We start from the raw sequence: 23,533 nt of genomic DNA on the forward strand, positions 1-23,533 counted from the left end.
ATCCTCAGAGGGCCTCAATACAAATAAATAATAACAATGAAAGGACACAAGAGAAACTATTGTATGTCTCCAACTAGTCACTTCTATTTGGTGTGTCTTTTGAGTTGTTTATAAAGGGTTTAGAGACACTTTTTTCTTTCTTTGCCCCCTTCTCCTCCTTTTAAAAAACAAAGTCAGCAAATGACTCATTTGAACAAGCAAAGTCTGACAAAAGGGCCTGGGTCTTAGGTCGGGAGGTTGGGGCTGGAGGCAAACTGAGTGGAGTGAGTGAGATGTCCTGTCACCTGCCGCAGCTGGCAGTCATCCTCTTACATACATCTCTGGCTGGACAGCTAAACTGTGGATTCCATGTCAAGCTTTAATATTGAATGAGAAGGGACAAAATTACAGGTCAATAACCAGTCAGTAAAGGAAAGTAAGAAGTCAGAGGAAAAGGCAGCAGAGAGGTAACAGTGAAAAAAGAGAAAGATAAATAGTAAGATTACATTTCCTTCCACTTGTCAGCCAGGATTGGGTGTGGTGACATTATTCTTCTTGGCTCTTGCATGATTTTATTTCCCCCATAGGGTAGTTTTCCAATCTCTCTTTCTCCCTAATTGTAAAATAAATTATGAATTGGGAGTGAGAGAGGCTGTATCACATCCACTGGGATCTGATTACAAGTCTTGTTCCTGAGTGACAGCTCAATCCTAGTGTACAGTGGCATTCAAACCATTTCTCCTCCGCCTTACTCGAAGTACGCAACTAAGTACTCTCAGACTAATAGCAAAGGCAGCACACAGGCTGAGAGAAAGCCATCTGGGAAGGAAAAGTTTAAAGTAACTGGCATGGTTTTGGCTTGAGGGTTAACAAAAGGGCTAGGACACAGGGGGTGGGAGGATTTGATTGCCAGTGACTGGTAATTTCAGAAATCAGGGAGAGGGAAGATGCAGGTCACCAGAATCAGTAAACGACTAGTGTGAGAGAACAAATAGCCCTCCATAAACTTGGGCTTCCAGCTTATTGGAGAGTTTGCTCCAAAAGATGCCAAGCCATTGGGTGTCCAGGCACCTCCAACTGCTCAAGTGAGAACATCCATACACCAGTGACAGCTTCCAAGTAAGTATAATGCAGTGGAGGGATGCACATAGATTTGGGGCTGGGGAAGAAAGTACCTGAAACATTTTTAAGGGGACCCTGGGATTCAGTGAAGGGAGAAAAAGGTTCTCTCTGCAGTGTCTTGTGGGGTGTTGCATATGCATTAAGTTTGCATTCACAGAATGAAGCAGATCAATTTCATTCCAGACCAGAATGAGATGTCTGAGGGCAGCCTGTCTGTGGAATCCCTGTTGCTTGCTGACCAATCCAACAGCCCAGCAGAGGAAAAGACAAGAGCAGACAGCTCTGACACAGACCTAGAGATTGAAGGTGAGCATTTGCTGGCCACACTTCCAACTAAACCCTTTCCTTCACAGTCAGTGCAGCACCTATTAACAAGAGATTAATATAAGAAGTGGAGTCCCTGAGCAGGGACCAAGGACACTGCCCTAGTAGGAATCCCAGCACCCTTCCCGTTTTCCAGCAGTTTGGGTAAGAAAAGGGTGGACTTCTCACCAAGGCCTCTGTCTCCAAACCATGCTGGTAGAGCCCCTCTTATCTTTAGTATCACTCTCTAGCTAGTGGGTTTAGCCCTTTAGCTAGTAAATGTCTGGTTAATCAAACTCTGCTCACATTTTTATATATGGCAAAGATATCTGGAGCCTAGGATCGGCACTTTGTTAATGTACTATAAATTGAAAGGAGAAAGAAAGAAAATTAAAAACCAGAAGAATCGAAGTAAAAGGAGATGTTTGCGAGAGTCCTCAAATATAACTGTCAAAAGTACTTTAACTAGAGTGGAGTTTGTGCTGAGGTTAAACCATTGCATAAATGTAGCAATACAACCTCTAAATACTGGGTTTGATGAAGAAAGTCCAAATGACAGGTTTTTACAGAAATGCAGCCATCAGCTGTCCTGGTCTGTTCTACTGCAGCTGTGTCAGCAACTTCCAGTGGCCAAGATGATGAGAACACAGAGTTTCTTTCTGCCATTTGTAAGCCAACATGCTGCGGGTTGACCAGCCTCCTCTGGCACTATCTGCCATAGGCTTCAGTTACGATAAATAGAATAAGGCTTACTTGCCTGATGTCAGAAGTGCTTGTTTAGACCTGGAATGATTTAGTCACGTTCCAGGTTTCTGAAGTTAGATATGAGAAACCAAACAGTCAAACATAGAAGGAGTTGGTACAGGATAAGTTGTCCCAGAAACAGATGTCTTTAAGAGTAGAGATCTTATTCTTATCTTGTGGAATTCCATTTCCCTCAGCTTAGCTCAACAAGGCAAAATTAGACATAGGTCAGCCACAGAAAGCCAAGCCCATGAATCTGGCGTGGCCTGTTGACTGAAAGGTTGAATTTGACTCATGAATCTGAAAACATGCGGAGTGAGGGTCTCATGAACACAAAAAGCACAAGTGACTTCTTGGCTCCCTGCAAGCCTGGCAACTCTTGGGCTGTCCCAGTCTCCCCCATCATCACAGTTGAGGGGGAGAGAACGTGTCACATGATCCTAATCTTTCCTTCCATCAAATTGCAAGGCCAGCGCTGAGCAAAAGGGAGAAATGCACAGAGATTCTTACTAGCTTGACTCTTCGGGGGGGGGGGGGTTGCTTGGCTCATGTCTTCTAGCCCTTCCTCGTGAGGTAACCTATGGACCCCAGCAAGGAATCAACCAGTTCCCTCTGCAGGTGAAGAAATAGCTGCAGTGATGGGGGGAAGAGAGATGGGACACTGAGTACACTGCTCACAAGCCTCCTTTGTTTCTGTAGATACCGAGAGGTCCTTTGCAACCATAAAGGGTGCAGAGCTATATTTAGAGGCTTGCAAACTGGTGGGAGTGGTGCCTGTCTCTTACTTCATTCGGAACATAGAGGAGCCTTACATGAACCTGAACCATCATGGTCTAGGACCCAAGGGTGCCAAAGCCATTGCCATCACACTGGTGGTGAGTACCTGATCAAGGATGGAAGTAGTGTCAACTCAAAGCCAACAGGTATACTGGGCCGCTCCAAATTTTGGAGGCTATTATTTAGTGTGGGGGGGAGGGGTGGGTAAAGCTACTTTATCCTTGTAGGAGCCCTGAGAAACCCCACCATTTCTAACCCTCTACACAGAACATAAGAACCACCATACTGGGTCAGACCAATGGTCCATTTAGCCCAGTATCCTGTCTTCCTACAGAGGCCAATGCCAGGTGTGTAAGAGGGAATGAACAGAACAGGCAATCATCAAGTGATCCATCCCCTGTCATCCACTCCCAGCTTCTGGCAATCAGAGGCTAGGGACACTCAGAGCATGGTGTTGCATTTCTGACCATCCTCGCTAATAGCCTTTGATGGACCTATCCTCCATGAACTTATCTAAATCTTTTTTGAACCTATTATAGTTTTGGCCTTTACAACATCCCCTGACAATGAGTTCCACAGGTTGACTGTGTGTTGTGTAGAGAAGTACTTTCTTTTGTTTGTTTTAAACCAGCTCCCTATTAATTTCATTGGGTGACCCCAGAAATTTCTTGTGTTATGTGAAGGAATACATAACATTTCTTTATTCACTTTCTCCACACCCGTCATGATTTTATAGGCCTCAACCATATCCCCTCTTAGTCATCTCTTTTCCAAGCTGAAAAGTTCCAGTCTTTTTAATCTCTCCCCATATGGAAGCTGTTCCATACCCCTAACCATTTTTGTTGCCCTTCTCTGTACCTTTTCCAATTCTAATATATATTTTTTGAGATGGGGCAACCAGATCTACATGCAGTATTCAAGATGTGAGCTTACCATGGATTTATATAGTGGCATTATGATGTTTTCAGTCTTATTATCTATTCCTTTCCTAATGGTTCCTAACATTCCGTTAGCTTTTTTGACTGCTGCTGCATTTTGAGCAGATGTTTTCAAAGAACTATCCACAATGACTTCAAAATCTCTTTCTTGAGCGGTAATAGCTAATTTTTAGAGCACATCATTTTGTATGTATGGTTGGGATTATGTTTTCCAATGTGCATTACTTTGTATTTATCAACACTGAATTTCATCTGCCATTTTGTTACCCAGTCAGCCAGTTTTGTGAGATCCCTTTGTAGCTCTGCTTTAGACTTAACTATCTTGAGTAATTTTGTACCATCTGTAAATTTTGCCCCCTCACAGTTTACCCCTTTTCCCAGATCATTTATAAATATGTTGAACAGTACTTGTCCCAATACAGGCCTCTGAGGGACATCACTACTTACATCTCTCCATTCTGAAAACTGACCATTTATTATTACCATTTGTTTCGTATTGTTTAACCAGTTGCTGATCCATGAGAGGACCTTCCCTCTTATCCCATGACATCTTACTGTGCTTAAGAGCCTTTGGTGAGGGAACTTGTCAAAGGCTTTCTGAAAGTCTAAGTACACTATACCCACTGGATCACCCTTGTCTGCATGTTTGCTGACCCCCTCAAAGAATTCTAATAGATTGATGAGGCATGATTTCCCTTTACAAAAGCCATGTTGACTCTTCCCCAACAACTCGTGTTCATCTATGTATCTGATCATTCTGTTCTTTACTATAGTTTCAACCAGTTTTCCTGGTACTGAAGTTAGGCTTATTGGCCTGTAATTGCCAGGATTGCCTCTGGAGACTTTTTTAAAAATTGGTGTGCAGTTAGCTATCCTCCAGTCATCTGGTACAGAACATGATTTAAGTGATAGGTTACATATTACAGTTAGTAGTTCTGCAATTTCATATTGGAGTTCCTTCAGAACTCTTGGGTGAATACCATCTGGCCCTGGTGACTTATTACTGTTTAATTTATCAATTTAATTTATCAAAGCTGTTGCAGCCACTAAGCTTCCAATCAAAAAAAGGAACCTCTTTGCTGACTGTAGAAGGGTCCTACAGGCCCCCTCAGGGCCTGATTTTCCAGCACTCCTACCCCCTACAAGCCCAGGAAGTAAGACAGCAAGATTGATACCCCAACCCTGGCTCTCTGCTAACCACTGGGCAGACCCAGGGAGCCTAAGATTGAGACTGGGAATTGAACCTGATTCTCCTATAACAGCAGTGCAGAGCATGAATCACTTGGCAGCTACACCACTTAACCAAGTCTCTTTCATGTCCCAACACCCTCAGCCCCAGCTCTGCCCTTTTTCACTGACCACAGTTATGTTAGGCACAGTTTCTGCAGTGCCTTATATGGGAGGTATACAGGGACTATGTAAATTACACCGAGGACATTGCCCATTTCACTAACATTCCAGCAATTCTCTGTCTCTCTCTGTCCTGTTTGGGCTGTTTTAGTCCAACACAACCACCACTCATCTGGAGCTGGAAGATAACTGGATCCTGGCTGAAGGAGTCACGTGTCTGGTACAGATGCTACGAGAGAACTGCTACATTCAAGAGCTGGTATCCAATTTTCTTCCTAGTTCTAACACACTGGAACATGGCAACATAGGAGACATACAAGCTCCCACCATTTGTCATCTCATCCAGTATCCTTCCTTACTGGGTCAGACCATTGATCTTTCAGGTCTCGTATCCCCACCTTGTGCTATACCAAATCGTACAGTGCATTTTTAATATAAAACAATAGTATCTGCCTTAGATTTTCTGCACAAAATATCTGAGGAAATTTTGAATTTTCTGAGTTTCAAGAAAATCAGTTAATTAGTTGCCAAGTTCTAATTGCCTCCTCACAAAAAAATTCACATTCTGAATGTCATAATTTTTGTGCCCCTCTAGTTTAAAAAGTACAAGCCGCAGAAAAGCAAAATAGTGAGAGCATGATGGGCTCCCCAGAGCTATGGAATTATTTAGTTAATTTGCAGGAACACACAAAATGACTACCTTCTTTCTCATAAACAAATCCTTCTACAGTATGGTTAGCCAATGGAGAAAATGTTCTGTATCGGAGATTTTCATGCTCCAAGAGGGTGTGTGGAAGCCCTTCTGAACAGATTAAGAGAGGAATACAAAATTACTTTTTTATATATGCTCTGAGTAATGTTTCCTGTATCCAAAATTGGGGGCATATGGAATGGATTTTGTAAGGCCTTGGGCTTTGTGCGGCATCAAAGATCTTTGACAAAGTAACTGCTGGTTCATTGAAGACCAAGACCTCAGTGAAGTTGTTGGCTCTGCAGTTTTGCTCCTATTACAAAGGAGCTGGGGTTGCACATACAAGTATCAAAATAGAAGGAAACCTCTGGTTTTAATTACTGTCTAAGAGTGACCCTGCCTGACTAGTGCCTCTGTCCTGCTGGTCTTGGATTCTCTTAGCCTTTCTTGCACATTCAGCCACAAACAACACTAAAAGCAGCTCCATTCTGGGGGGTTTTCTTTTCATATACTTGATACTTCCCTTTCAGAACATCTCCAATAACCACATAGGCACAGAAGGAGCGGAAGCCATCTCCAGGATGTTCCTGGATAATATTTCTTGTCTCCGGGCTGTTCAGCTCTCAGGTGGGTCCATGCATTCTAGGAAGAGGGCAGAGGAGGAGTTTGATATGATATTTTTCACTTCTATAACTCTTCTCATCCTGAAAGCACATTATAGACTATGGGCCAGATTCTGCTCTCATGTATATGTACTCTGGTGTAAATGCAGAGTAACTGCACTGAAGTCTAGATTTATACCTATATTTATACCAAGATAAGGATCTCTAAAATACAGCCACCTCTGAGCAATTTAGGTAAGGCCCTCAGTTAGGCAATGTCTGAGTGCTCTGTGGGTCCCAAAACAACACTAGAAAGGAGGTCAAAAGAAGAGAAAGTGGGGAGATAACCTCTTTCAACCCTATTTGTTCTTCACCATTATGGGATGCCATTCCAGCCAGCCCAGGAGATTCTCCCAGACACAGTGCAATGTCACAAAGGAGACCATTGGGCTCTGTTAACACATGCTTCTCCTCTGCAGGAAACAACTTTAGGGAGGAAACTGCCCAGTACTTCGCTGAGGCACTACTGGTGAGTAACCTGGCAGCAGCAGAGCCCTGGGCCACCCCCTCCCCAGCAGCCGTGTTGCGGAGCCCTGGGCCACCCCACCTCCAGCAGCAGCAGGGCCCCAGGCTGTCCCACCCCAGCAGCAGCGTGACCCCAGAGCGCCCTCCCCCCCTGCCCCCGGAGCAGCAGCATCCCCTGGAACCTCCCCCACAGCAGCAACGTCTGCGGGAGCGCCCCCCTTCCCCAGCACCTAAGATTTAGTTATGCGGTATTTTTAATAAAAATCATGGACAGGTCATATGCCATGACTTTTTGGTTATTGCCCATGACCTGTCCATGACTTTTACTAAAAATAGCTATGACAAAATTGTAGCCTTAATTAAGGGCTCTCCCCATTTTAAAGTCCATACTTACTTGGTTTGATTCCCACCTCTTAGTACCCAGATGATTTCCTGACATAATTCTGAGGAGTGCTTGTCACTTGCTTTAGAAAGGAGACAGGCTTGGAGGACAGGGAGAAGTGTGTACCAGGTCAATGTTTTCTGAGGACAGCTGTTGGGTTCTGGCTAGGAGATGAACCTTCTGGAGTGCGTAACAGGAGTACAGAAGGGGATTTTGAGAATGCAAAGCTTTCAAGAAACATAAGTGGTCTGATTTAAATCACTTTGAAAGTCACAAGTGAAAAGAAGTTTAGTGCCTTTCTCAATTTTGTCTCTATCACAAAAACCATAACACAATTTGGCTTCGCTGGACGTTTCTGCCCAGGATCTGCATTTGTAACATGAAGTGCTATAGGTCAGGAATGAGGCACATTGGTGGAGGTGGAATATGGGGACAGAACTGGAATAGCAGGGGGGTGCTGCAGAACAGGACTAGGTCCATGAACAGAGAATCATAGAATCATAGAATATCAGGGTTGGAAGGGACCCCAGAAGGTCATCTAGTCCAACCCCCTGCTCAAAGCAGGACCAATTCCCAGTTAAATCATCCCAGCCAGGGCTTTGTCAAGCCTGACCTTAAAAACCTCTAAGGAAGGAGATTCTACCACCTCCCTAGGTAGGAGCTGTGAGAGTGAAGTTTGAACAGCATTTGTTGTTACTGGACCTAGCTGCATAAAGTCCTTTTGACTCCTCTGTTTCATGAGGAAAAAATACCATGTTAAAAGACTGACAAACCTGCTTTGTTCTGGGAATCATAATTCTCTGTCTCCGTGCTGACAAACTGCTGTGCACTAGAATAGCTGAAAGCCTATATTTCATTCTCTTCTGGGGTCTTAAGATGGCAGCTGACTACAGCTGGATGGAAGATCTGATTCTCTCTATACCATTTCTCTCCATAGGGCAATTACCGAGTGAAGGAGCTGGACCTCAGCCACAATGAGTTCTCTGAGAAGGGAGGAGAGCATCTGGGACAGATGTTGGGTAACTCCACTCATTACTTCCACAGAGCCAGCTGGGCAGTCAGTACAGGCACCCTTTCCCTTAGAGAGCTCTGGGGGCCAGCCCTGATGCAGAAGTGAATCCTCCACTTTTCTTACATTTTACAGCAAGAAGGTTGTGGGGCCTGATGGCTACTGTAAAGGACTGGGAGCCAGGGCTTTAACCTTCCTGGTTGGGCCATTGATTCACCCTTAATTCCACTCACTTTGGGTGACTCTCTCAACTTCCTTGGGGCTGAGACTTCTCAATCTGCCAAAATCCAAATCTCAGGTGCTAATAGTATCACAGGGAAAGACCTTTACAAATCTCTCTCTTTCTCTTAGCATTTCTGCCTATCACAATGGCCCCTTGGCAGCAAATGTATGCTTTTTAACCACACAGTGCTCTCTTAAACTATACTGAAATCCTTTCTTTGGTCCAAATAACACTTTCATTTTCCTGATTCAGTGTTTCCACCATCATGGATTTACTGTTAAGATCAGCCCAGGTCTTTAGAAGACCGATAAATTCAATCCTGCAATGAGTGACAAGGGACTGTGTTTGTGCCTCAGTTAATCCAGTGGGGAAACGGGGTCTAAAGATAAACAGGGGCCCTCACAGAGCAAGCAGAGGCTGTGTCTGAGCCCAGCTTTCATGTGGAAATAAATTTCTTTACTTCCAGCTCCACTGAGGCACAAAATGAAAAGATCTTTGCAAAAACATTTTTAATCGTTTTTTTTTTTTTAAATTGGGCAAACCTGCCAGGGTGCTGAGATGCAAACTGCTGTCCATGGAGAATCATCATAAAATCAGATAGGAATATGTTGGCAGCCAGCCTCTTGCCCCAATCAGAGGTCATTTTCCAACACTGTAGCAGGCCTCCTCTCTCACTAATGGATTCACACACAGCACTAATGGATTCACACACATCCTACCCTGAGTAAAATTGCCACCATGTGCCATGCTTTGCAGCTGGACTGGTACAGGCACACATATAGCTGTGCACATCTGACACAAAGGGTTGAACTTCTATTTGCTTGCTAATCAGCTGCAGGCAGAGGGTATCTTGCTTTTTTGTGTATGTAGAAAGTAGAATCCCACCCATCTGTTACAGAAAGTGAGCCTCCACTGGTATGAACCATCTCCCTTCCCTCACCCCTCCAGTGTAATATGCTCTTTGCATAAGCCAGAGAACTGTGTTCTTCTGCCTCCTCGAGCTGAAAATTACACCTCCAGCTCAAAGTGGAGACGTACCCAGCATCACCAACATCTTCTCTGCTCTTCAGATTCTCTGGTGAGCATGGAGACTCTGGCTAGAGTTAAAACAGAGGCAGGTTTCACCGGCTGCAAGTCAGTTCATGTTGTTGATGGATCTGTAGCAACCCTTTGTCTTGGTCTCTTAGCAATGGTTTGGTGGAGGAATCTGGGCTCTGGAACTTAAGCTGCTTTTCAGGGCATCTCTGCTTTTCCGATCAGGTTGATAGCCCTCAGAATGTTGCTGAGCCTGCCCTGCTCCAAGAAGCATCTGGAGCATAGGCTATTTCATGCTCTCCCCTTGTAGAGGGCACCCTTGGGCCTCACAAGACCAGCTACCAACTCAGAGAATTCCACTGCACTCTGTCACCGTTCAGGGCAACTGCACCTGTATTTCCCTTCAGAGGTCCAACAGGCCTCTCACAAGCCTCCAGCTCCCCAGCTGTTGTCTTTCCTGTATCCCACTACATTTTGACCGAGGTACTTCCAGGTAGAGACATGCTGCCCAAGCACACTTGTTTGCTTTCTCTTCAGAGATGGTTAACGGTGTGACTGGCCAGAGCTATAAGTTACCATACAGTTCTTTCTGAGCAAACCTATTTGATTCTTAAGGTCAAAGCGTTACAGACAAAACATTAAAAACAATAAAAGAACCTACACGCATGCTAATAATTTTATCAGAGATCACCCGAACCCTTACATGGGCTCTGGCAGGAGTAATTCTTCAGTCTCCATCAGGGGTTTTCTTGTGGTTTCAAATTCATCACAGCTTCAGCTCATAACAAGCACAGTCATAACATATTTAGTCCACCCTTTGTACAGTTCAGAGGTCTTTGATCTGGAATTTACAGGAACAGGTAATTAGTAGACAATGGCTTTTCCTCTCCAGACAGGGCTCAAAAGGGTGGATTCCAAATAGGTGATTTGCATTCCCCTTAATCCCAGGTACTTCCTAGGAAATCCACTCTACATGTATTATTCCAAAAAGGCCTTTGAAATTCCTAATCCTTTCCATAGAGGGCATTAGTCAGTCTCCTTAGAGAAATTACACACAATTTCCCACTAACACATACACAACTGCATATTTAATATAATGGACCACAAAGGTATTGAACCTAATTTAGTAAGGTTTAATTTAAATCAATAAAGTTCATTCATGACATTGCAGGAAATTGTCAGTCTGTCACACACACCTTACAAGAGGAGTATTTGGTGCTCAGGCCACTATCAGATTCCCACTGGAGGAAGGGGCAGTGATCCCTGGTATCACTATCATGTATCAGTGACGGGGGCGTTATTAGTGGGGATGGCAGCAGTAGTGTCGAGTGTGGAATCAATACGGAGTGTAGCAGCAGCAGGTTGTTTCTCTAATATAGGATGTGTTATTATTCCTTTAAGATCCCTAATAGTATCTGTAGCCTGTTTCTGCGGCCTGTGTCTAGTGTCGTGGGAGGTGGGGAAATGTAGAGTCTTTTGTATGAATATATTTGCGCATGTATCTGTATGCAGCTCTGTGTATAGTAACTGCAAGTTCGTGTGTGTGTGTGGGTCAGTGAGAGAGAGAGACTGTGTGAGTCTGTCTGTGAGCATGCTTACCATGTGTGTCTAGCTATATTATTTATCTATATGTGTTCACTTGTAGTATGTATTGTACGGTGTGTGCCTGGGATTATCTCGTGTCTCCCCACTCCTTAGATAACATGAATCTCTAGTGCCTTTTAAAATGCATTTCTGTTCATTCTCCTTCTTCAGCTACCATCTCTTTTCCTCTTCCTCAGCCAACAATGAAGCACTGGAGTTTCTGAACCTGAGCTGGAACCACTTGCAGATGAAGGGGGCTGTGGCATTGGGTGCTGGTCTCAGAGTAAGCCTCCCTCCTGAATAATGATAAGCCTGACCCTGATTGTTAGCTGAGCTTGGAAGGTTGGCATGTCCTGGCTGAAGCCAAGTGGAGTATCCCAAGGGTCGGTCCTGGGGCCAGTTTTGTTCAATATCTTCATAAATGATCTGGAGGATGGTGTGGATTGCACTCTCAGCAAATTTGCGGATGATATTAAACTGGGAGGAGTGGTAGATACGCTGGAGGGGAGGGATAGGATACAGAAAGACCTAGACAAATTGGAGGATTGGGCCAAAAGAAATCTGATGAGGTTCAATAAGGATAAGTGCAGGGTCCTGCACTTAGGACGGAAGAACCCAATGCACAGCTACAGACTAGGGACCGAATGGCTAGGCAGCAGTTCTGCGGAAAAGGACCTAGGGGTGACAGTGGACGAGAAGCTGGATATGAGTCAGCAGTGTGCCCTTGTTGCCAAGAAGGCCAATGGCATTTTGGGATGTATAAGTAGGGGCATAGCGAGCAGATCGAGGGACGTGATCGTTCCCCTCTATTCGACATTGGTGAGGCCTCATCTGGAGTACTGTGTCCAGTTTTGGGCCCCACACTTCAAGAAGGATGTGGATAAATTGGAGAGAGTCCAGCGAAGGGCAACAAAAATGATTAGGGGACTGGAACACATGAGTTATGAGGAGAGGCTGAGGGAGCTGGGATTGTTTAGTCTGCAGAAGAGAAGAATGAGGGGGGATTTGATAGCTGCTTTCAACTACCTGAAAGGGGGTTCCAAAGAGGATGGCTCTAGACTGTTCTCAATGGTAGCAGATGACAGAACGAGGAGTAATGGTCTCAAGTTGCAGTGGGGGAGGTTTAGATTGGATATTAGGAAAAACTTTTTCACTAAGAGGGTGGTGAAACACTGGAATGCGTTACCTAGGGAGGTGGTAGAATCTCCTTCCTTAGAGGTTTTTAAGGTCAGGCTTGACAAAGCCCTGGCTGGGATGATTTCACTGGGAATTGGTCCTGCTTTGAGCAGGGGGTTGGACTAGATGACCTTCTGGGGTCCCTTCCAACCCTGATATTCTATGATTCTAAGCACTGGTCTGCCCTTGCTCTGCTAATGGTTCTTTTATATCGTCACTAGCCATTCAAGTTCTTGTGTTTGCCAATAACCTGTGCCCCTCTAATTTTACAGAGTGGTCAACTTTAGGCAACACTCAAAACCAAGCAACAGAGAAACAACAGATACTCCCATCCATACCCTCCTCTGACAAAGGGGTCTTCTTCCATGACACATACTCCCAGTGACCCCTCATCTAGGCTTCGCACCTGTCAAGCTTTAGTTTACTTTAGATTAATCTGCTTCAGAGATCCCAATTTGGGCAGAGGCACAGATTCGCCTCCCTACCAACACTCTCAAACATCACCCATCTCTGAGCCAAAGTCTGTCTGATGATGATGTAATGGCTAACATGATTCATGAAAGACTGTTCGGGCACAGCACCTCCCTCTCCAATGTACGGCTTCATGGATGCTGGTTGGCCTTTTCATAATCACCTATTTTCAGAGTAGCATGTAAAGGACTGTGCACTCTAGTGTAAAGGGCACCCCTGAGAGAAAGCCCTTAGTGGGGAGTCTCTGTGGCACTGGTAGTAATAGGGCAGTGCTGAGAGGAAGCTCACTTCACTGAAGTCTGGGCTGGATTTGGTAGCTCACACAAAGAGGGCACTGACAGTCAGTGCTGGGAGGAAGTTCACACCAGTGGGCTGTGGGCTGGCCCTGGTTAGCTCACACAGGTTCTGTCCCACTCAGCACTGCTGATAAGAATTTTGCATCACTGTGCTCAGAGCTGGCATTGGCAGGTCACATCTGTGAGGAAACTCACACTGCTGGAGCCCCAGCTGGCATTTGCTAGGTCCTGCTGTGAGGCCGCTGACATGGGTGGAATCCTATCTGGCAAATACAACAGTGAAGAAGCAGGCAGAGCTCTTAAGTCCCCAGTTGGTTCACTGCCTCAGTCATGAAAGGGGGCTTCACAAGAGGTATAGATTGATGCATCAGCTGGATTTGCAATGGCTGTGATGCCAGTGGTGATCACCTCTCTTCTCTCTCTGGAGGCCAATGGAACACTGAAGATACTTGACCTCTCATGGAATGGCTTTGGGAATGAGGGGGCTCTGGCCCTTGGAGAAGCTCTCAAACTCAACAACATTCTGGTCCAACTGGACATCAGTAGCAACCATATCAACAATGAAGGGGCTGGGAAGCTGGCCAGGGGGTTAGAGGACAATGGAAATCTCAAAATCCTGAAGGTAAAGACAAAGGCTTTTTGGGCAAGGAGTAAGGGAAGGGAGTGGAAAACCCTTAGCCAGGGGGGTGAGGAAAACTCTGATATGAGCTGCCTAAACTGAAACAGAGAGTAAATTGTTTTATGCTAAGCTAGAGGCAGGCAAAGGAGGAGAAGAAGGAGGTGACCAGAATGTATTCCTGTAGTTGGCTTTGCAGAGTTTAATGGGAACGTGACAAGATGGACAGATAATGAAGATAAACTTGTTGAAAGGGCACAGTTGGGCCATGACCCTCCTAAAGTCTAGACTGACGGGGAAAGAGAGACACCCACACCCATTGCCAGGAAGTGAAATTCTCCTCCTAATCTGTTTCCATTTGTCTTCCACTACAGCTGTCTCATAATCCCCTAACTGTAGAGGGTGCCGTTGCGCTTGTCACATCCATCAGGAAGAATCCAAAATCCAAGATGGAAGAGATCAACATCTCAGTAAGATGGTGTTAGGGTTGGGAGAATCCCAAAATATATACATTAGAACTTTTTGGACCCACCTGAATTCTAGCGCTAAACCCTTTCAGAACCCTTTGAGGTCTGTCTTCTGGGTTACTTGTATCAGTTCAGCTCCAGCCACTAATGACAAAAAGTTACTATTTAACAGCTCTTCAATGGCATGAGTGGAAGTTGTGATGTCTCAGTCTAGTTCCTGGTAGATAGTTATCCATATCACCATCACAGTTAGCAGTAATTGGCCATCTTGACTAGAATCTCAGAAAAGAGGACAAAGCATGAGTTTGCCATCAAGGCTAAGCTCCTTTCTCATGCTACAATATGGCCTTCCAGGGCAGTATAGTAGAATATGTGCCCAGGTACTATGGTGATCGCTGTGTAGAAACGGGGGTTTCAAGTTCCTAAGTAACTTTTTTATTCCAAAAATTACTAACATATTATAGCCATACCAAGAAATGATAGGACAAATCTTAATCATTGCCTCTCTTCATGCCCAATGTGACGCTCACTATTTTAGAGTCATACATGGTTCTTTGCCAGATCTTAGGAGATACCACAATTAAAGAGAAGCAAAATAAGCACTATGAGTATTTTATTATTAAATAAAGAAAAAAAATAAAAATAAAACAGAACACAAACAAGCAATAACAATCATTACTTCAGTTACAATCTCTTCTGCATGCCTCTCTGTGAAGAGCTTTTTTACTTCAAGGGTGGGTCCTCTTCTAATGGAGCTACTCTTCTTTAGGTAAGAGAAGACCAAACAATATTATTCCCCAAATCAGTAATGAGTCCTGTCTAAGTATATCACAGGTAACTAAAACTGTTTATAGATGGACAAAAGAATTTCATTCAAGGATAGGTGACTCCTATTTGGTTTATCATGGATAACAAACACATTATAAATGGACAAAGATGAGTAATCTTAACTAAATTCTATGAAACCAAAGACATTTAAATTCAGTTACTTAAAAGAAGCCATTCAATGAGAGGTCTTGAGACAAGTAATTAATGCATATTAAGTATCTTAAATCCAAATTAAATCACACATTTTCTCTTTATTTACAAGAGTTAGCTGATGTCTTCTCTCCAGGAATGTATAGTCTGTTTAACAGAAGAAGCAGTTAATACCTTAAATTACAATAGTTTTTTAATATCTCATTAAAACCATTAAAAGAAAAATTTGAATCTAATCACTTGGGAGTGCTTTGATAAACTTCATCTCACCAATGCTGCTGTAGACCAGTGGTTCTCAACCAGGGGTACGTGTACCTCTCAGAGTAGCAGAGGTCTTCCTGGGGGTACATCAACTCATCTAGATATTCACCTAGTTTTACAACAGGCTACTTAAAAAGCCCAAGCAAAGTCAGTACAGAAATTTCATAAATGACTTGTTTATACTGCTCAAGGAGAAAGCAAGCAATTTTTCAGTAATAGTTTGCTATGACACTTTTGTATTTTATGTCTGATTTTGTAAGCAAGTTGTTTTTAAGTTAGGTGAAACTTGGAGGTACACAAGACAAATCAGACTCCTGAAAGGAGTACAATAGTCTGGAAAGGTTGAGAGACACTGCTGTAGACACTGTTGTGTCATGCTGCAGAAATAGTGCTGAACTGGAAGCTTACTTCTTCTTAATGTTCAGTTTTAGGTTTTTTTCCTCAGCTGTCTATTACAGCTGCTGCTTTCTTACAGAGATGAGATGAACAGCTGAGCTTAGAGGAAGGTGCTGTGATGAGTGTGCTGTTGAAGCTGAGAGATGGGAGCAGAGTATTGTTACTTGCTTATTCAGTTTGGAGAGATTTGTAATCTTCTCCTTCCGTAGTATCACTGGAGAAGGAAGGTATACCTCATTCAAGGCTTGGCTGGACTCAAATATCAGCTGCTGTCACCCTTTCACTGGCTTAGCACCTTCATAAAACAGTCTTAGTAGCATCTTCAGCTGCTGAATATGCAATCTGTGAATGCACATGCAGCTTATGTCCTTGCGGTGGGAACTTCTCAGAGAGTATTTAAAGTTTAGAGTTTTAATCTTTCCTTTATTCAGTCCATTCAGTCTCATCAGAGATTGAAACAGAATTTCATCTGCTAGTAAAGGAGTACAAACACCCCTGTTTCCTACATAAGGGACTTTCAGTTCTCCAATAGCCCTTTTAAACTTCTCAGAGAAAATCTTTAAATTCAAATAGTCAAAGAAGACATCATCTCTTCTTCTTGACTAATTAATTCCCCCCATTAACATCACTGTTTTTATACTTTAATGGCTTCTTACATTAGTCACCAGTTATTTAATCATTTCTGATATATTTGTACACAAAACATTTCATTATTCACATAGCAATGGCATCAGAAAGTTATTATATCAGGCTTGCAATTTGATAAAAATATTTGCAACTATACGTCTAAAAATAATCATATATCAACTTAAGTAATCAAGAAATAAACAACGGTTTTCACCTTTAAATGGAAACACGGAATGAGATGTAAACAAAAGTCTTCTACACAACATTTCCCAATCATAAATTTTCTCCTTATCACTTGAAGAAAGAAGACTTTAGAATGTCTATAAGAGAAATCATTTTCAATAAGAATTTTTTCTAGAATCCTTTGTGTGGGATTGAAACCAAGAGGTTCTTTTCTTTGCAGAGAAAAGGGGTGAAAAGGCCCATTTTTCTGATTTCTTAGTTTATCTCTAGATAGCACATCCAAAGCATTAATCCTCCTTACATTCTTTTACACAGTTTACCACTTACAGCATTTACAACTTGCAAGTAAAGACTCATATTAAATATTCTATAAAAAGCATGAATCACAATAACTAATACTAAAACATATGATAAAAGAAAATAGTATGAAATACTAAACCAAAATAGAAGGTATCAAGATGAATTTCAGAGTCTTGGTAACTTCACTTGGGGTAATAAACATGTTGTTATTTTCCTTGAGCTTTGGAAGCCTGTCACACTGACAGAAAGCAGAGGCCTCCAGGAATCTCCTTACCTAGCTTGATGTTTTATATAATTAAATAAGCAACTAACAAGCATTTGAGCAATCATATTATCCAAGCATCATGTGTATGAACATAATTTTAATTGTCTCTTAAAATTTCAGTAAAGGCAAAGACAAGTTTGTAATAACCTAACATAATAAAAATCAATTATAATGATTTCATTAATAACCAGTTTTGCATCAATATTGAGGTTTACCCCCTACAGGTAGCTATAAAATCTTAAGACAGAATATTGTATTAGTGCTGTTCTTGCTATGCCTGCTCTGGGGATAGTTGAGGTAAGTCTGATTTTCAGAAATGCTGAGCCGCCACTACTCCATCAAAATCAGTGGGCCCTGCAAGTGCTCAGCGTCTCTGAAAACCAAACTCTTAGTCTCCAGATACTGCCGATATGTAACCTTTCACCAGCACTACATACTTAGAGCCGTGCAAAACCGTGGGTATCCGCTTTATATCCATGGACCATTTCTGCAGATAGCAGTGCAGATGCGGATACAAATTTTGTATCCACACAGGGCTCTGACGGTAAGAGCCGTGCGGGCAGCTGTGAGGAACCGCGGCACGGATCCACTTGCCCTGGGCGGGTGCTTGGGGGGCAGGGACACTGGGCGGAGGCTGCTTGGGATCCATGCCCAGGGCAGGTGGAGGGTCCACCACAGGTCCCCACAGCTGCCCGCCTGGCTATTACCAGGGCAAGGCTGCAGCTCTGAGTTGCCCCCTCCCTGCTAGAGCCAGGTCGGGGAAAGCCACACTGGCAGCTGTGGGGAGCCTGGGTCTCTCCACCTGCCCTGCATGGCGGGCTGGGACACTGGGTGGGGGGCTGCTTGGGCCTTCCGCCCAGGGCAGGTGGAGGGTCTGCCACGGCTCCTCACAGCTCCCAGAACCCCTCCCAGATTCCCCTGTCCCTGTAGGGAGGACTGTAAAGAGGCATTATTGGGGAAACTAACCCCTTTGACTTTAGATCACAGTTTTAATATTATTTTTTCTGCAGAAAGCCAAGCAATAATGAACAGGTCATATGTTGAGCAAGTGGGGAGGGGACCACGCTGATGACCGACTATTCGAGCAAGGCGGCAGATGTGTTTCAGCTTGATGGGCATTTGTCTTGTGTCAAACAGAAGTAAATTTTATCAGCAGTGGTGATGGGTGGTGAGGATAAAGAAAGGGAATATATGCTCAGAAGCTGAAGCACTGGAGAGTCTTGGGCCCGCAGTGGGATCCACTAAAGGAGAGAAGGTATGAGGCATATGGTCACAGATCATAGTTTAACAGCAACAACAACATAAAAAGATAACACAATGTCTCTGGCACAATGGCACAGCCTGTGTCCATTTCAGGGACATCCAACTAAGACTTGGATAGAACTGGTGGCAAATAAAGCAAGTCCTTTTCCCAAGAGAGAATCCAACTATTTTCCCAAGGGAGAATAGTTAATATTGACATAAGATGGGGTTCATTAATACAGGAGGTTTCTTACTTTCATTAAACACCAAGGCAGGCTGGACAATATGGCTGGGATGCCTGTGCTGAATGTAGTGTCCTCTTTCCCCTACATTAGAATGTGCTTGTGAATGGAAGCTTCCTCAAGCTGCTGGATGTGGTGTGTCAGGTGCACCCTGAATTAGATGTCATCTATGGTGGGGTTCAAGGCTTCATCTCCAAGAAGCCTGAACAGCGTCCAGACCCCATGAAGCTGATTCAGGTAAGCAGTCCAGATTGGTTCCATAGTCTCTCCACACCAGTGCACAAACTCCGGGCTACTGCAGAGAGGGGTGAGCTTTCTTCTCAGCAGAAAATTCATCCAGTCAGGACCCTCCAGAAGAGGCCATGCAGTCTCCTCTTGTATTGTGAAATGGAGCATTCCATAGCCACACATTAAATTCCATGTAGAATTACTTAACAAATCTTTCTGGTTTTTAGGGGAAACACATGGCTGGGGATTGGATGGCTCACAGGAGTCTGAATAGGCTACAAACTTCTTTTTAACCTCTAGTCTGATGGTTTGAATCTCATTCAGGTCATTAGTGACTAAAAAATCATTAGTAATACTAATTCTGTGACTTTGGATGACAGCTTTAATCCAAGGCTTTCAAAGCACTCTACAAAAATGCGTTAGTATTATCTCTGTTTTACAGGTGAGGAAACAGAGGCACAAGGAAGTTAAATGGCTTGCCTAATTTCACACAGCAAGTCAGTGGCAGGGTTGAGAATATAACCCAGCTCTTCTGATTCCCAGTCCTATTCTATAATCCCCTGACAGTACTGCTTCCTTGTCTAACCGTCAGATGAGCTGTCTGAAACATGCTGGTGAAGCTCAGTTCAGATCATCACAAACCCCCACTATCCCCATTGAACTTAATAGGACCCCTAGTTGTCACATTTTTGGAGCCTTCAGGATTAAGCTACACAAGATATTATATGATTTATTAACAAAGATTGCCAGAAACTTTATATAACTGGCTATTTTCAAAGGCCTGTAATTTCTACAAATGACAGCAGGTGGCGATGTCATAAAATGAAACCTGGTGATCTGGATAAAACTTTTTTCATGATCAGGTTGCTACTGCTAACCTGGCTGCATTCCTTAGTGTCTAAGCAGACTATTATCCAGTTAGCCTTTGCAACACTATATGTGGCTTTGAATAAGTGTGTTGGGATCTATACAAGGTGCTAGGAGACCTAGTGTACAGCCTGGGTGCACTTGGAACAGCTGGTTGCACTGAAGGTGGGAGAAGTGGTGAGAGCCACAGAGAATTGTTCACTGTGTGTACAGATCTTGGCGGCCAACACAGACCTGGGATGAGAATGAACAGCAAAGAAGACATGTTTGCAACAGAATATGGTATCAAAAATAGACAAAGCTGTTTTGGGTTGCATGTGCAGAAGCACCACAATTTACAGCAAGAAAATGCTATTCCCTCTCTACATGACATCAGGAATAAAAAAAATTATTAAAGCTAATGTTAAAATTATATACATCTGGGTATAATGCTTAAATTATCCAAAACTACAAAGTTTGGTTTAAAAAACAATAAAATACAGATGATACATAATCTGCAATATCCCAAATTAAGGCTGATAAATTTAACAATACAGTTTAAATATTAGCATCCAAATATTCAAGTACATCACTCATAAAAAGTTATACTAAAAGTAGCTTGTGGAAAGCAAATATAGTAATGAGTGTAGATTGTCCCTCAGTAATTGAGGATATAGGATAGGTTGTCCCTCAGTAAATACAATCCATCAGAGAAGTATTTCAGTTACTTTCCTGACTTCACTTCTCAGTGGCACTCTAGCTCATTTCTCCTAGAATATTGCATTCAGGTCTGGACTCCTTGGGGCCCGTAAGACATTGTCAGACTGGAGGTAGTTCAGAGAAGGGCAATAAAAATGATCAGGCACCTGGAGGAAGAGACTGACTTAGGAGGATACATCCAAAGAACTAAATATTTATCATTTGATCAAACAATGACTTGTGTGGTGGGGACTTGAGAATCATATATAAATATTTGAAGGATAAAGAGCAAGGAGATAGAAGAATTATTTAGGGTTGTTCCAATGGGGTCTAAGTAGGAAGAACTGGATGAGCCTGAGCAAAGGAAAATTTAGCCTGAAAATTAGGACAAATGGCTCCATTAGATCAGTGCTACTCAAAGTGATGGTCCACGGACCGGTGCCGGTCCGCGAGCCATCGGCTGCTGGTCTGCGCGCACATTGGGGAAAAAAATTGCCAGTCCCCAACATCAGATAGCTTGAGAAGCACTGCATTAGAAGCTCAGATACCACAATAATGAACACAGTATAAATACCTAGAAAGATACCAGACTGCAGAATAGTCTCACTAAGGAAGTGATAGAGGCAGTTACTGAACACTATTTCAGTTTTATCTTTGTTTCTCTGCTTCTCCTAGAACTACTTGGATGAACGCAAGTTGAGACTCTGGGATTTCTTTAGGAACATGGACAAAGATGGAAGTATGAAGATCCCTGTGGCAGAATTCCGGAAAGCCATGATGCAGGTGTGCTTCAGAAACAGTGTCTTCTAATTTTCTCAGGGTAGGGTATTGTTATGAGGAAGCTCACACTGCTGAAGCCTCCAGCTGATACTGGTTGAGCCCTTCTGTGAGGAAGCTCACACCACTAGGCTAACTCCACATGTGTCATGAGAAACACTTATCCCTGAATGAGGCACAAAGGAAATGCCATGAGACCTAATATATGATGTGGGTGGCAAAATAGCCATGGATCCATTCTGGAATAACATTAACCATGTAAAATTCCAGTATACCAACTCCCATCTATCTTGGTTCCTCCAGGGTACTTAAAAGAAACATAGATGATGAAAGGAGACTGATTGTGTGGAATATGTCTATTGGATCTTTATGGATGATCTCTGCACAGTGCTATGGGAAAAAACAAAGCCGCTTCAGTCCCTGCCAACACATCCTGAGGAAAAAATCCCTCCTTTGCCCCAACTATGGTGATCACTTCAACACTGCCTGTGAGAAAACACCCACAGTTCAATGTTTAATCTTGTTTACACCTGACAAAGAAAGGGTGCAAAAAACAACTGCATTTTTTCTTGAATGCTCGGAAAGGTGGATTTGGCCACCTGCTAAAATTCTCCCCTCCCTTTCTAATTGCTCCAGGCTATTCACCTACTTATTAAATAGTGACTGCTTCTCATGCTGGTAAAAAGAATTCTTTGTGCAAAGAAGCCACGCTGTCTGGCACCATTTGTATTTCAGCCACTGGGAGCCACAAGAGGAGAGATAATCAATCTCCTTTCTCCCTTCTCCCACCAGCAATCAAGAATTCCACTAGATCGAGCCCAGATTGTGGAACTGGTGCACAAATTGGACCAGCACCGGACAGGGATGGTGGATTACAGGTGAGTGAAGCATCTCCCGCACTTGCTTTCTCTCTCGTTTTCTTCTTTTCTTTATTTGTCTCAGTTCTGATTGATACTGAATGAACCTAGGCTAGTTCACTCTGGAGGGGAGGACACAGCTGGGGCACATGGCATTGGTCATTCAGGGATCCCTCCTACTCTGTGACATGATCCAGACTGCCTTTTTGAGTAGCCTAGAGGTGAGATTACCAGCTGCATGCGTAGCAACCCTTTTGATCCAGGCCAGAACTTCTATATTTTTCTGCCCTCTTCTCGTATACCACAAAATCCCTCATGTTTCCCAAGCCTGCCATGAAATGGCATGAATCTCACAATAGAATGGCATTTTCAGTGCTGCACATGTTGTTGTGTGACAGTTATGGACTCTCCAGGTATCATCTCAGCATCACCCTCCACTCTGAAACCCAGAAGAAGATTCCATAAAGGCAGCAAATCTCTGCTTTCAGACCCTCTATTCCATCCTGAGAGACCTCCATTTCTTTGCTTCCTTATATGATCCTTCTTCTTAGGGGTCCCGGTCTTCTGCACAAACCTGCTTTCAAACCACAGTGCCTTCCGTAATTCTGAATAAATATCAGCCTTTAGCAGTAGTGTGGAAGTTCTGAGAGTCTGAGTGGTCGGACATTCCAAGGCTGTTCGGAGCTGCAGGCCAAGCCACTTGTCCTGGGAAAGGAAATTGCCCCTAGATTTGCAGTCTAAGATGCGACTGATGATCTCAAAGCTCTGATAATTTTGCCAGAATATCCTCACTCTTCAAACACTGCCATGGATTTTAAATATGTCATATTATAGTCTAGATTTAAGGTCTGAAGCAGATGGGCCAGTTTTGCAAATGTTAATCTAGTCTATCCAGCTGGGTCTATTTCATGTGCCATAGTGTTACTGTCACACATATAGCTAAGAGATGGGACAGATCTAACTTTGATGTCCGGATCGCTCCCACCTCAGACAGTTTTTTCATGGCCTTCTCAGTGTCTTTCAGGCATCTAGGAGGAGGGAGAAGGTTCATTAAACTGGTTTAAAATCCTGATTTCTCTTCTTTCACCTTTTAAATCAGTAATTTAAAAGAGAAGCAGCCAGCACAGAAGCCTAAAGAAAAGGAGGAGGAGGAACCTTAGGAGAGAAGACAGGAGGCAGGTCAGCTGGTGAAAGGTGGAAGGATAAGTGCGGGAAAGAAGCTAAAACAAAGTGACTTATGGCTTGGGAAAGTAGAGGAATGGGGAACTTTTGATAGTCAAGGCTACTGAATCTAAAAAATAAAGCTTACATTCCCCTGCATGTCTGGGACAGGTTTGTGAAG

The 23,533-nt window shown here is 43.4% G+C and overlaps 1 protein-coding gene across 1 annotated transcript in view; it reads left to right on the forward strand.

Moving 5' to 3' along the window:
* Positions 1-1,259: 1,259 nt before the first annotated feature.
* LRRC74A (leucine rich repeat containing 74A) overlaps positions 1,260-23,533 on the forward strand; it is a 31,822-nt gene continuing 9,548 nt past the window's right edge. Inside the window, exons 1-12 of the mRNA XM_073350348.2 lie at positions 1,260-1,407; positions 2,848-3,023; positions 5,365-5,472; positions 6,435-6,531; positions 6,986-7,035; positions 8,351-8,432; positions 11,462-11,547; positions 13,635-13,829; positions 14,198-14,293; positions 18,878-19,021; positions 21,233-21,340; positions 22,127-22,212. Coding sequence (XP_073206449.1) covers positions 1,260-1,407; positions 2,848-3,023; positions 5,365-5,472; positions 6,435-6,531; positions 6,986-7,035; positions 8,351-8,432; positions 11,462-11,547; positions 13,635-13,829; positions 14,198-14,293; positions 18,878-19,021; positions 21,233-21,340; positions 22,127-22,212 — 1,376 coding nt within the window. The remainder of the gene's footprint in view (positions 1,408-2,847; positions 3,024-5,364; positions 5,473-6,434; positions 6,532-6,985; positions 7,036-8,350; positions 8,433-11,461; positions 11,548-13,634; positions 13,830-14,197; positions 14,294-18,877; positions 19,022-21,232; positions 21,341-22,126; positions 22,213-23,533) is intronic.

Source organism: Lepidochelys kempii, chromosome 6, assembly GCF_965140285.1.
Source record: "Lepidochelys kempii isolate rLepKem1 chromosome 6, rLepKem1.hap1, whole genome shotgun sequence".
NCBI lineage: Eukaryota > Metazoa > Chordata > Testudines > Cheloniidae > Lepidochelys > Lepidochelys kempii.